The sequence below is a fragment of the Ascidiella aspersa genome, chromosome 3 (genome assembly GCF_963924565.1).
Source record: "Ascidiella aspersa chromosome 3, kaAscAspe10.2, whole genome shotgun sequence".
Taxonomy (NCBI): Eukaryota; Metazoa; Chordata; class Ascidiacea; order Phlebobranchia; family Ascidiidae; genus Ascidiella; species Ascidiella aspersa.
The window spans coordinates 12829190-12843260 of record NC_139449.1 but is presented as its reverse complement, the minus strand read 5'-3'; the positions used below and the strand labels follow the sequence as shown (position 1 = coordinate 12843260).

The following is a 14071-nucleotide window of genomic DNA, read 5'->3' as shown; positions in this document are numbered from 1 at the left end:
TTAGCTCTCTTGCGCCTTGTGTCTCGATCATCGCACTCTCGAAACTGAAATTTTGGTCAACTTAAACTATACAAAAGTTATAATAAATATTTTGAAGTAACTTGTTAAGATCTGGGGTGGCACCAAGACCGTTGTCGAATGTGTGTTTTTCGTGCAATAGAAGTATAGGTACCAGTAATTAAGCTAAATGTTGCGCTGAAGCGTTTAAATCCAGGGTTTCTGGATATTCGCGAGTGTATTGTTTCAGAATCGCTTTTGACAAAAGCGTAGATACACCCAGAATTAAACAACTGGATTGTCTCAACAACGTCATACCTTTCTTTTACCCGTGTTCCCTGTCTGAAAAATCAATAAAACAAAATTGCTTTCTTCATCTTAAATAACGTCACACCATATGGAGATATTTTAATTCTGACATCAAAATGTTAATATTATTTTAAGAATGTTTTCTTGTTCTTGTTTTGAATTGCCACAGACAAAGCATACTGTATTTGCAGAATTTCGAAATACAAATTACGTATCAAACCAAAATCAATTTCCAGATTAAGTCGCATCTTAAATTATAAACTCTACAGTCCCAATTTATTATATTAAAAAAACAAAAATCCTGCTTGGTTTACTTTTTCTTTAAAAAATAACAATTTTAAATTATTTATTTTTTGACTGTACAATCTAGAAACATGTTTTAAATAGGACAAAACACTTCAAAAAACTAATAAACTGATAAAACTACTTTTGATCTGTCATGAACTTACCAAGATTATTGTCAAAAGGTGGCGGTCAAGAGTCACTAAAACAAATATATTTTTTCATTTCGAACTACTCAAATTTTACGTTTACACTGCAGAGACAACATTATGCGCCATAAAGCTGAATTTTTCGTAAGGAAACCAACAGAGGAAAAGATAAAAATATACTTTTAATAGTGTTATACTGGCGCGTTATTCAACAACTTGTTTCTAGAAAATGTTATTAGTTGTCTGAAAAAAAGAAATAGTAAGTTTGAATAATTGCTCCGGTATAATGTTTACAAAATTGTTTTGTGTGAATTATTGTGGCTGTTGAATATAGATACTTTATTTTTTTTTTTCAATTCTTTTTAGAAAACAAACAACAACTTAACTTTGTAGATTTAATCCAAAACTTAATCTACAATTATGGACTCCGACAGTCTTATGACTAAATCGAAAAACAAACGTTTGATTTTGATTGTAGGTAAGTGGATTACCGTACGGTTAAAGTTATGATTTATGAGGTTATAAATAATTTAACGCTTGCAGCAAACAGGCCTTCAGATAAGAAACTAACTTTTATCCTAACTTAACGCTGGTTAGCATAAAAATATTTTATACATAGGAGCGCTTTGTATCCTGGTTGCCGTCGCTGTTGCTATTGCAGTCCCCCTCAGCATAAACAGTCGGGCAACTTCATTGGATGCAGCAAAAAAGATTTTGGACGAGGTTCCGATTATTGATGGGTACGTACAAACCCCCTGTTAACAAAAAAATACTTTGGATGTCTATGCGTTTCCGAACATTTTTATTATTTAACATATCTTTATAAGACTACGACCCATCTACACTGGATGATCTCTAGTGTGTCGCCACGCAACCGGTGGAAAATACTTAAGCTTCTCTATTTTTCCAAGGTCGTGAATAGACAAAAGTAACCGAACACTTGTGTGGTATGTTTTAGTCACAATGATTGGCCGTTTAAAATGCGAAACAATTTAAAGAATGCTATCAACAACGTGAGTTTACATGATGACTTTAGAGAACTTTATACACCTTCACATACAGACATCCCACGATTGATTGAAGGCAAAGTCGGTGCACAGGTTGGATTTTTTGTGTTGTTTTAACTTTTAAGTGTTCCCATTGTTTTCACAAGTGTTCGTTAAAGTAATAACTATACAATTATACATAAAGCGAATTAAAGTTTCAAATTGCAGCATTTACATGTATCTTGTGCAACAAGAAATATAAAAACAACTAAATATTTTACTTATTGTCATCTTATAAAGTATACATACAACTAAGAAATTACTCCACATTTTCCACCCCTGCTTAAGGATAAAATCAACTTAAATCTGCCTAAATCGGATCTGATAAAACTATTGCCATTTTTACTACATCTTTAAACAAATAAAATGTAATAATATTCTTTTTTTAGTTTTTGACAAACAATACAAGAAATAGGGGCCCTTGGCGATAAAAAAACGAGAGGAACATTGCTTTAAAATCTGCAAAATATTGAGAAGAGTAATACTGAGTAAAAAAACACTTGCATGCACAATGGCCTTTTGTGTTTAAAGTCAATGTGTACTTTTATGACATAATGGAAAGTTTTCCGATTTCTCATGCCTGGGCAAAGCAAACACTTGGAACCATCCAAAATTATCACGTATTGTCAACACAATGCAACCAAACTCGTTTATGAGGCAAACATTTACCTCACACAAATATTTTCCTATAGGTTATGACTTATAACAGGGATGGTAAACTACTGACCCGCGGGCTGCACACAATGGCCAATTACGGATTTTCTGTGTCCCATTCGTCTTTTTAAAAATACAGAATATAATCCCACATATTTTTTACCAAATATTTGTAGTAAGGTACTGCTGGCGTTAAAATCATGTTATTATACAAAGGCTTTCGTTTGTATTCTGTTGTCTACTGTTTTTCGAGAAGCACAAGGGTTAACAAAGTCGTCATTTTCAATTTTTTTTAAGTAATGTTGATCGATTAATGCTTTTTAATCTCTTATCTCTATTTATTTGGCGAAAATTAAAATCCCCTTTAAACTTGGAAAATCGCTGGTTCAATAAAAATTCTGTAAAACACGATGGATGTTTCCTGAAATCGATGCGGGGTCTATGTTATAACGTAGCTCTGACGTCATATGTTATTGCGCCAGTTGCATTTATTAGCGCATATTTAATAGTAAACTTAAGCATCGTTGTTTTTTTTGTTTTTTTAAGCATCGTTGGTAAATAAAGGCAATTTTTAAGTGTTGTTATCTGTATCGTTAATCTGCATACCTTAAAATGCATATATATCGAAAATGCTCACTGGCAAGTATAATGCACTTTTGCAGTTTTGGGCGTGCTTTGTCTATTGCGACACTCAATACAAGGATGCACTGCGCCAAGCTTTGGAACAAATAGACATGATCAGGCGTTTTACAGACGACTATCCCGACACGTTTACGTTCGCTACAACTGCAGACGGTAATGAAACGGCAGCATAACGTTTATTACATTGATTTTTTTCATTTATGCTTATGCATTTTTAATTTTTAATAGTTTTATTTTTAAGATATGTTTCATTTTTCACATTGTTTGTTTTCAGAAATCGAAGAAGCTAATCGAAATGGCAAAATAGCATCGTTAATTGGCGTTGAAGGAGGTCACATGATTGACAGTTCCCTTGCTGTTCTAAGGATGCTTTACACACTTGGCGCAAGATATATGACCTTGACACATAGTTGCGATACTCCATGGTATGACGTTGCAGCAATATTCACAACTAACAACTAACATAAACAAATACTCCTCAATGCTAAATTTACTTGCAGGGCATCGGAAGCTAATTTGACCACCACAACTGGACTCACACCTTTCGGAAAGGTATAAATCACACACTTAATAAAACGTAAAAACTATAACAATAACATTTCCTTGAGCTATTGTTCTACAAACTTTTTCACCTTTATTCTATTTCGTAAACTAACTAATTTTTTTCGTAAAATGTGTGATTTATTTCTTAGTTAGTTGTTAAGGAAATGAATCGCCTCGGAATTCTTGTTGACATTTCACACGTAAACGACCAAACGATGATGGATTCCATGGAAGTTTCAACAGCTCCGGTTATATTCAGTCACAGCAATCCGCGAAACTGTTGCGAACACCGAAGAAACGTTCCAGACAATATACTGCAACAATTGGTAAATGGTAATAATAATAATATAAGTCACCACAGTCATGAGAAATGACATAGTTAAATCGAATAAGGATAAAGCCGATAAAAATCGCATAAATAAAAAGAAACAAAAATAAACAGGAAAATAAATCAACGTTACATTAGAATGACTAGGTATTGGAAACATACAAAGGTGGTCGAGCTGTGTTCATGTTAGACTCCCGTTTAAATTGTTTGAAAAAGAGAGACATCAACAAAATAGGCTATATGTCATTACTTTCAGAATGTTTATGCCGCGGATTAAACATTTTCGCCCTGCCGACCACTTGCTGCACACCTCATAATTATTTGCTAACTGTTTGGACGGAGAAAACTATTTCGAATGTTCTGGATTTTGTTCTTCGAAACATTATGCGCACAATCATGCAGTCAATATTTGTTAAAGCTTTTATGCAATTACGTTATGCTCATGGCCTTGATCCCATGTCATTATTAGTTAATCATAAACCGTTGTAAATTCCAACTCTCTTGTTGGAATCCGAGTTTTGCTTGGCTTGATGACAAACGTCGGAACCTATGGCTGACGAGCTGGATGTCACTTTTATGATGGCAGCCTCTGGCCCACAAATAAATCTAAGCTTGTTATGAATAAAACGTTTCCTAAACATAGATATCATCAAAATGGTGCATTCGTAACAATCGTGCTAATAGAAAATAATGACGTTAGTTTTATATTACTGTATTGTGCGACTTTTTACACTATAAGTCCATCATTAATACAATGTAGCAAAAACATTAAAAAATATGTAGTTTTGATGGCTCCTTTAGCCAACGGGATTCCCGAGTCCCGACCCTATAGCTCAACAACAATCAGTCTTGTGTTTTGTACCTATTTATTTATTATGTTTTTTAAAGAAAACTAACGAGGGAGTGATCATGATCAATTTCTACAACGACTACGTGACCTGTTCCCCTAACGCTACACTGTCGGACGTCGCTGGTAATATTTAAATTAAAAAACTTGTAAAAGTAACAATGGTAGCAATCATAAAAGTATATATCAAATACAACACACAAGTTAATGTTGGGGTACGGAAGAGCTGAAGTAAACAGAAACAAAGGTATTCCTAGTAGCCTACATTCACAAACACTTAAAGTAGTAGAATATGCAAAAGCCAAAAACACATTTCGTAGTTCAATCATAAAAAATACAGTTGAAAAATGTGTTCGTACAAAACCCCGTAAGACAGTAAAAGTAAAGGATTTAAAACAAACGTCCCGCGGCTAAAAAAAGATTGGTTGAGTAGCATTTACTCAGAATGGTTACATCGGAATAAAAGTTAAGTAGTGTTTGCAAAAAAAATGAGAATTGTCAAACACGCTTCCGTGTGTAATATATTCTGGCGTTCAACAAACAAGCTTGTCGGATGGAAATATTTTATGCATCAATCCAATATCATAAGTTTGACGAGAAAGGTCTTGTTACAAAACAAATATTAGGCTTTTGAAGATAGAAAACAAAATTCAAAGACCTTTGAACATACGAAAACAGTGTGAGGCACAGAGAAGGTCTCGTCAACAAAGGCAATAACGCCAACTTGCGTGCACCTTTGTTTGGGACTATTGCATTATTCATTGAATATGGATCAAACAAATGCTATGAAAGGAAGCAGCTAGTGACTATAGAAGCAATCGCTTATTAACAGTAGGGTCAACTTTTTTCTAGGTTTGCAATGCTATTTTAGGGTTGCCATATTTTGAAGCGCTTAATCCTGGACGAATTTACTGCGGCTTCGGTACCAACTCCAGATCTTCACAAGTTACTTCAAAAAGTTACAAAACGTGACGTAATTATTATATTAAAAAGACGGAGAACAGTCGCGTCTCGCGCGCTGCGTGTTTAAGATGACCAAAATTTCAGTTTTAGAGTGCGATGATCGAGACACACGGCGCTAGTTAGCTAATCCTATTTCAACTCAAAACATTACTTGGAAAAAAATTGCATTTACATTTAAAAATTGGAAAAAAAATCAGTGCGTGGTGGGCCATGGCTATAGTATACAGAATGGGGAAACGTTCTTTATAGCTAAGATGGCGTAACAATTCGTTGAAAAAAGTTATTGTGGTGCTTATAACTGTGTTTGTGTGGATGATTTGCTCGCATTTCACTTGTGAATTTACTTTTTCTCTTTGCCATTTTGTGCATTAAAACAATAACGTAAATTTTAGATTTAAATATTAACAAACTCGGCTTGAACCTTCAAAAGAAATCATGTTTAGTATAACAAATAGCAATTAATCTAATAAACAGGACTTTGGCCAGGTAAATTATTGTTTGCCAAATAATTAGTTTCGGATATCTCTTACTCAAAGTATGTTTTAACAGTAGGCGTAGCCGTATGTCCAATTGGTGTTTATCTACCGTTCCATATTTGGTAAAATTAGAAAAAAACTATAGAATATGAATTACCTGTGTAGATTTTGCCATTATGAATACAAAGCTATTTAATACACAGAACAAAGATTTACACTAACTTCAAGAGTTTCAACTATCGTTTTCGATTTTGTTAATGTATTGGCGACATATTTCATACAGTACGATTAAATCCCGGACATATAAGCAGATTTTGCCATTTTCTCCCTACAGATTTCAACACCCAATTCCCTGACATTTTAGAGTAAAACCTGAGGTATGGTAACCCTATACTAGATTGCAGTTTTGAGCACAGCTTTTTAACTTAACAAGTGACATCCAATATAGACGTGAACTTATTTCAAATTGGTAAACAATTTTTTTCTGAAATTATGTTTGTCCATATACAAAAGTGTTTCTAAACTGCGGGTCCGCGGAATCATTTCCGTGTAAAATCATTTACCATGTAAAGTTCTAGTTGAGTCCGCGAGCACATTCACTTTGTAATTTTGTATTCTTTACTATCTATACACAAACTACAAAATGTGTATTGTGTAGGCCTACATGGCTGTTAGACCTATCTGGGCACTTTCACAGATCCTCGACGTACGAAACTTGATATTTTGATAGTTTTGCCAACTTTTTCACCTAAACGTATCTTGCAATCTTGTGCGTTTAATTAGGATACCATAAACTTATAATCTCTCTTTACAAATGTGCTTTTGACCAGTCAGACAATTTTCGGGCAAAAGGCGATTTTAAGTCAGTTAGTTCCAAAGAGTTTAGCAAAGTTACATTACTTAATTTAAGTTTAAGTATGCGGTAAATGGTAAAGTAAGGTCAGAGTGTTTGTTTTGCCTAAAAGGCACAGCTCAGAAAAAGTAATAAGTTGGTCGCTACCTGCAAAGGCAAACTATAAAATTCGTGAACAACACTCGATTTGTTAGAAAACAAACATCTGATAACGCGAAAGGTAGCTTCCATCGCAACCTTCAAAAGAGACGATTTAGAGTTTGTTGATATAGTTAGCGATAACTAATCGATGGATCGTGTTGTTTTTTGTAATTCCGGTGTGTACCATACTGCGTCCAACTAAATGAAATCCCGTTTGAAAAGTAAAATTGTTTAGTGTGTAAACCGCTGCAATAAGCGCAATATTTTGCAAACTCACCCAAATGTCGCGTTGATGTACGTTGTCTGTGCAAAGTGTCTTGATGCGTAATGAAATAATGTTTAAAACGCTGCAATAAAAGCAATATGTGCGAACTTAAACTATCTTTTACGTAAACGACGTCTACACTTTTCCTCAATAAAAAAAAAGTTTTACCGAGGCAAAGTACTTGACCGTTTTTTTTACAGTCACCTAGGCTATTGCCAATAAATGTTTGGAAACGTTTTACCCTTTTACCTCAAGAGGATTTCAAGAGAACCCATTAGCCTTTGGCCTCAATCACTAATTTTTTTGAGGAAGGTTTGTTGTACGATATTTGTGTAGGTTTCCTGATGTTTAATCAAAGTATGTTTAGTAATACGACCCGTGTTGTAGCAGTATTTGTTCGTCTTGTGTGATATTCAAACAAACACGTAATCCCGGTAATAAATGACGTACAACGTAAGAAAAATCCTTATTGTGTTTAAAAAGTGAAAATTGCTAAACCTCTGCACTAAACGGCCTATAAACGTCAGGGACCAAAAGTTTAAGAACCCCTGAGTTAGTAGCAGTTGACCGGCCCGTACGACGATTCCTTTAGATGAGGTTGTTTGAAACTTGCTATAGCGGTTTAATGCGATTTAATGTGCGTCTAAAAAGTTCACTATAGACCTGAGTTAAGTTTATGATTGAAATTCGGCGCGTAAACGGTCGGTTGTAAAAGTCTGATTGCTGGAAAGGCTATAGGTGGCTCTAAGGCAAGCCTACACAACTTAGACAAATGAGTTTGTGTAGGAGTTGGTTTTCAAGCGTGTGAAGCAATCTTTTATACAAGCCAAAAATATGACTAGCCTACTCTTGGCATAAAGCTTGCTGCAGATAAAAATGTCCGATGGAGAAGGTAACGTATTTTCAAAAATCGTTAAAAACATAACATCGCTGCATTTATTTTTTTTATGGCATTTTTTACATTTTCTTGCGTGTTAAAAATCAATCAAGTTTAAACTTCTAATGGAGACCGCGTGCGGCCTACGACTTTAAATAAGTTCGGACTGAACTATATTTTTAAAAGGGTTGTGGTCCAATTGCCAACTGAAGGTCATTTATTTAATGTCAAGTCATAAATTGTTAGTTGCTTTAAGCTGAAGGTCATTTATTTAATGTCAAGGTCACACAATACATTAATGGTTAGTTGTTCACTTGTGTATTGCGCAATCGCATATATAATTGCTGGGAAGGTTGGCACAGACAACAAAGCGCTTGACAAACCCGTAACCCGTTTGAAATATGTAAACTGCGACAAAACGCGATATTGTGCGAACTCTGACTAAATTTTGCGTGAGTAAACATAAGCTAACTGCAATAAGTTTCAAACCTAGGGCTTTACTTGGAACGTTGCACACCTTCGATAACAATAAATTTCATTATAATGATGTGTTTTTTACGTTTACGTGTAGCCTGTTGTAAAACAGCAAGGACACTGGTCTTCACCGACTGTTTGCCACTAATTGTGTCTGAAGTAGATTAACATATTCCTTTCCCACAATAAGACTACCGGTATCACGTTATAAGGATAAGGTTTGTGTGGAAGCTACATTGAATCGACTGGCGTGGTATAAATTATTATTATCGCTCCAATTTGCTTAACAGTAAAAAGTCAAATTCAATTCTGGCACCAAACTGTGTAATACGTAAGAAAACACCCTTTAAAAAAAAAAAAAAAAAAAAAAAAATTGCTTACCCGTGACCGATTTGGGAAGGCGCTCGCTTGAGATGAGCGACTTCCTCTCATAGAAAGAGACTTTTTTTTTCTGGGTCAAACGAGTTTCTTTCTATTTTTCCCTCCCGGCGTCTTGCTTGCTTAAGATGGAGCGGTATCAGGAACGTTGCTTTGTCTTTTTTTTAAGATCGCTTGTCAGCGACCGCGCGGCGAACATGTGTAGCCAACAGACCGGCCGACAAACTTTCCAATTTTTAAGAGATGAATAAAAAGTTTTAAAAAAATTGTTTTTACTTTTTTAGATAGATATAATCGATGTTCCCAAAACCTTTTTGTATAAGATTAAATGGAAATTAAATTCATGCTGTACATTTTGAAAATTGTTTGATAATATATTGCCATTCAAAAACAGCTAACGATTTCCAAAACAAACTGCTGAAGGACGTTTGTGCGGCAATTTTGCAGAGTCAGTCGTCCTTTTTTGTGATTTTGACGCATTCTCTCGCTTTGTTGGCGAGGACCGTTCCTAATACCAAATGCGTTTGCAAGATTCTCGCTCGTTAATCCCTCGCTAAAACGAGCTCGTTAACTTAACGAGCGAGCAACTGTTTATAATGCCGGTTGTTCCACATAGTTACTTTTTGAGTACATTTTCACCCGATCCGTTGGAAATTAGTGCATTTCTAGTGCTACGACAATTAGGGCATCCAAAGGCAGAAAAATCTGACTTTTAGACCTTGAATTTGTGTCAAATTTAGACCTTTAGGTAAACTCCCGGCGTAGATAAAACAATATTCGTTGAAAATTCACAAAAGATTACAAAATATGTAAGATAGGATAACTAACACTTGACCCATCTGAACCCAAACGCTAACCCGAATCCTAACCCAAATAATGTGCGTTAATTTAATAAATATCGGAACGCTGGGAAAAAAGGCCCAAACTCGGGTGTGCATGAGATGGTTTCTCGTCCATGGTATATACAATTGTTACGTCACAAATTGAGGTATTTGTTTATGCGTTATTGTTATTAAATTAACGCACAAAGTCGCACATTATTTGGGTTAGGGTGCTGGTAGGCGTTTGGGCTCGGGTTTGTCAAGTATTATTAACCTTACTCTTCTTATACACATTTGTTAAGTCAAATTAGTGCTTTGTCCAAGACCTCAAAGTCTAAAAGTCGGACTTTTTGATCCTTTGAATGCATAATTGTCGTAGACCTTTTTTCTTAGTAATGCACTGATTTCTGACGAATGGGCTGAAAATTTTGCATATGATATTTTTTATTAAACACATACATGATTACATACAAAGAGAATCAAGAGGCGGGACCCATACCCATAGAACATTTGTCAACTATACAAACAAGTTTATTTACTTACCGCACCTTATGGTGTGGTGTGTCCATTTTTACAGATCACTTTGACTATGTTAAGAAGCTTATCGGAACCGATTACATTGGAATGGGAGCAGACTATGATGGAGTTAGAAGGTAAATTAAAACAAATTGTGCCTACAAGTGTATTTTGTAGCTGCATGAGATTATATATTATGTAAAAAACATTAGCCAACTTGCTAAGGTTATTGGTATGCTATAGAGTAGACGACTAGATATCTGATATAGGCGGATCTAGTTTTGAAAGCACAGAAAATAGAAATCAATCTTACAAAATCTGCCATGAAAAGTAAAAATGGAAACCCCTGGCCTATACAGAATTACGAAAAAGACTAGCATTAAAGAAATTACAAAATGTTGTAAAATATATTTTCAGAGTTCCTGAGGGCCTTCAAGATGTCTCTACATATCCCTACTTGATTGCTGAACTCTTAGACAGAGGTTGGACAGAAGATGAATTGAAGGACATTGCAGGAAGAAATATCTTGCGCGTCATGAGAAAAGCAGAGGCTGTTGCCCGGCAATTACAGGAAGAAACTAAATCGGGAGAAGAATGGATTTCAGATTCCGAAATACCAGACCTTAATTGCACAACATAATTTATATTTGCCACAAATCAATCTATTTGAGATGAATTATTTTTTCGTAATATGTTTGATTGTAACAACGTTGATAAATTGAATTCCATATAAACATTGATCCATTTGAGCAAATGTATTGATTAATTATGACCGTCGCAGTAAATGCACGAAATTTAGGCATCCTTGTGAAACACCCTCACTATAACATCGAATATTTTTTCTGACATTTTATATAATCCGCCACAATTTAACTATCCGATTGTTGCTGTTTTAATATTCGGCCCTGCTATAACCAGAGATCGAGAGAGTATAGTTTTTTAGCCTGCCTTGTTTCACGATTTGTCGACTATTCGGTTAATCTGTTTTTCGGTGTACGGACAAATCTTTTGATTTTCTCAAGATATTTACAGAATACGGTGGTGGAAAGTCACCATAGTCACAAAAATGCTGCAATATTTGTTTTCTGTAATTGTATATTGTGCAAATTTTGAATTTCTAGTGCAGCAAGAAAGACAACTTTCATCATCAATCTGAGTTTAATGCCCAAAACCTGGTAGAAGACAAGCAAAAAATATATATTTAATATTGTTAGATGCCTGTGTTATTAAACTTGTTTCGAAAAAGGAATATTAGTTGTCAGAAATATAGAAAAAGTATGTTTCAATGTTATTCGCTGTGGTATAATGTTTTTTTTAAAATAGGTTAGTGTAAATTCTTATGGCTTTTAAATATAAATATCTATTTTTACTTTTTTCTAATTAAAATATCTTTGAAAACGAACAACAAGCTAGATTTAAAAAACAATTAATTTAAAAAATCGATGTTAAATTGTTGACTCATACATACATAATCATGGGAAAGTAAAAAAAAAATAAACGTTTGATTCTAATTACAGGTAAGTGGATTACCGTTGTGATACAATGACATTGATGCCTAAAATGCTGTTAAAATATATATTTGCACGTAACTCTTCAATGTGCTCAACAAAAAGTTAAATTGTTGTAATTCCTGTTGACTAATTCAACGCTGTGCGCAAACCGAGGCTTCGGAGTCGGACTCGGGACTCGACAGAGTCGGTTTGTTTTTCAAGAGTCTGACTTGGGACTTGAGTGAGACCACGCATGCACGCAGTGCCAACTTCTGAAAATAACACCAACCAACTGTAAATTGTAAAAGGCAGAATAACATATGGGGATATCTTTCAACCATGTATTGTTGGTAAATGAGTAACTGTATAGTGCAGGCGTCGGCAACCTTTTTGCACCGGTCAAAAAACTATTTTATCACGGACTAGCCTTCAAAAGCATGTTCAGTAAATGAAATAATTACAACTATTTTCAATGAGAACATTAAGCTTGTGTTTCTGCGACGTGGACATAACGAAACCCTCTCTATTTTGCGGTTTCGGCTTATAGTTACTGCACAGAAATATAAAATCGCACAAGTAAGATGTCGGAAAAGGCAGTAAAGCTTTTAAGGCTTTTATGGCAAGGTCAGGGTTTTCTAACAAAACCTTCATCCAAAATACTGGTAGAATAGTTGCATGGAAAGTATGTTTACACGCGTTTCTCCCATAATTTAAGATTGTCTTTATATGCAACCACTTTATCTGCCAATTTAAAAACAGTTGCCAATTCCACTGAATTGAAAGATTCAGTTCTTGAGCCGATTGAATATGCACACAAGTAGAAAAGTTTTAGAATCCATTTTTATCAAAAATTTTATAGCAAAATCTGATTTTTTTGGCAGCAAGATCTGAAAACCTGATGTGCAGTGGTTCACGCAATTCAAACACTCTGTTCCACGATCTTCCTCGAGAGAGCCAACTTACTTCTGTGTGCAAAAGAAAACATCTCTGTTCTGCATCCATGTTCCCACATACCTGCTCAAACAGCCGTGTGTTAAGTGTATGTGCTTTGATGAGGTTAATCATATTAACTATATCATCGAATACACTATGAAGCTCCAGTAATAATTTTAGGCTAGCAAGCTCGATTGATGACACAATGATTGAATGCGGCCTCCAGACGTACAATCATGACTGCAGCAGTGTAGCCCCATCCGTGCATACGCCTTACGAATATGGTTTACGTTTTTTTACGTGCGGTTAAGTTTAAATCAAAACTTTATTTGGCAACCGTGCTATGGACCGGCAACGAACTCCTCACGGAGCGGCGGTTGCCGACCACTGCTGTAGTGTATATGAAACCCTACAAGTAAACTACTGAATATCCTACGTATTTAGTTACGTTAATTGGTGAAATTCAGGCTATAGAGTCTGAACCAGGACTCGACGAAATCGCACACTTGACCGGAGTCGGACTCGGAACATCCGCAGCCTTGGTGCAAACAATACTTTACTTAGGCCTATTTATTATTTTTTTTTTAGTTTTAAAATCTGCATACCAAAAATATATTTTATCCACGACTAATAATACTTTTTCGAAACAAGTTAAATAACACAGCTATCTAACAATTTTAAATATATATTTTTTTGCTTGTCTCCTAACAGCTTTCGGGCATCAAATTCAGATTGATGATGAAAGTTGTCTTTCCTGCTGCACTAGAAATTAAAAATTTACACAATAAGCAATTAGAGAAAAAAAATATTGAAACATTCGTGTGACTATGGTGATTCTCCACAACCATCTTCTGTAAATATCTTGATATATTATCAAAAGATTTTCCGTTCACCGGAATCGCAGATTAACCGAATAGTCGACCAATAAAGCAAGGCAGGCTAAAAAATTATACTCTCTCGATCTCCGGTTATACCGGGGCCGTCTATCAAAACAGCAACAATCGAATAGTTAAATTGTGACAGATTAAATAAAATGTCAAAAAAATTATTCGATGTTAAGGGTTGATATAGTGATGTGTGTCATAAG

General features: G+C 35.0%; 1 protein-coding gene across 1 annotated transcript; it reads left to right on the top strand.

Moving 5' to 3' along the window:
- Positions 1-1103: 1103 nt before the first annotated feature.
- Positions 1104-11201, top strand: LOC146160257 (dipeptidase 1-like). Its single transcript, XM_083384913.1, has 10 exons — positions 1104-1215; positions 1357-1477; positions 1696-1837; positions 3100-3232; positions 3354-3504; positions 3580-3631; positions 3772-3948; positions 4839-4923; positions 10623-10698; positions 10979-11201. Exons 1-10 carry the CDS (start codon positions 1158-1160, stop codon positions 11199-11201), a joined length of 1218 nt encoding a protein of 405 aa, XP_083241039.1. The 5' UTR covers positions 1104-1157.
- Positions 11202-14071: the final 2870 nt, after the last annotated feature.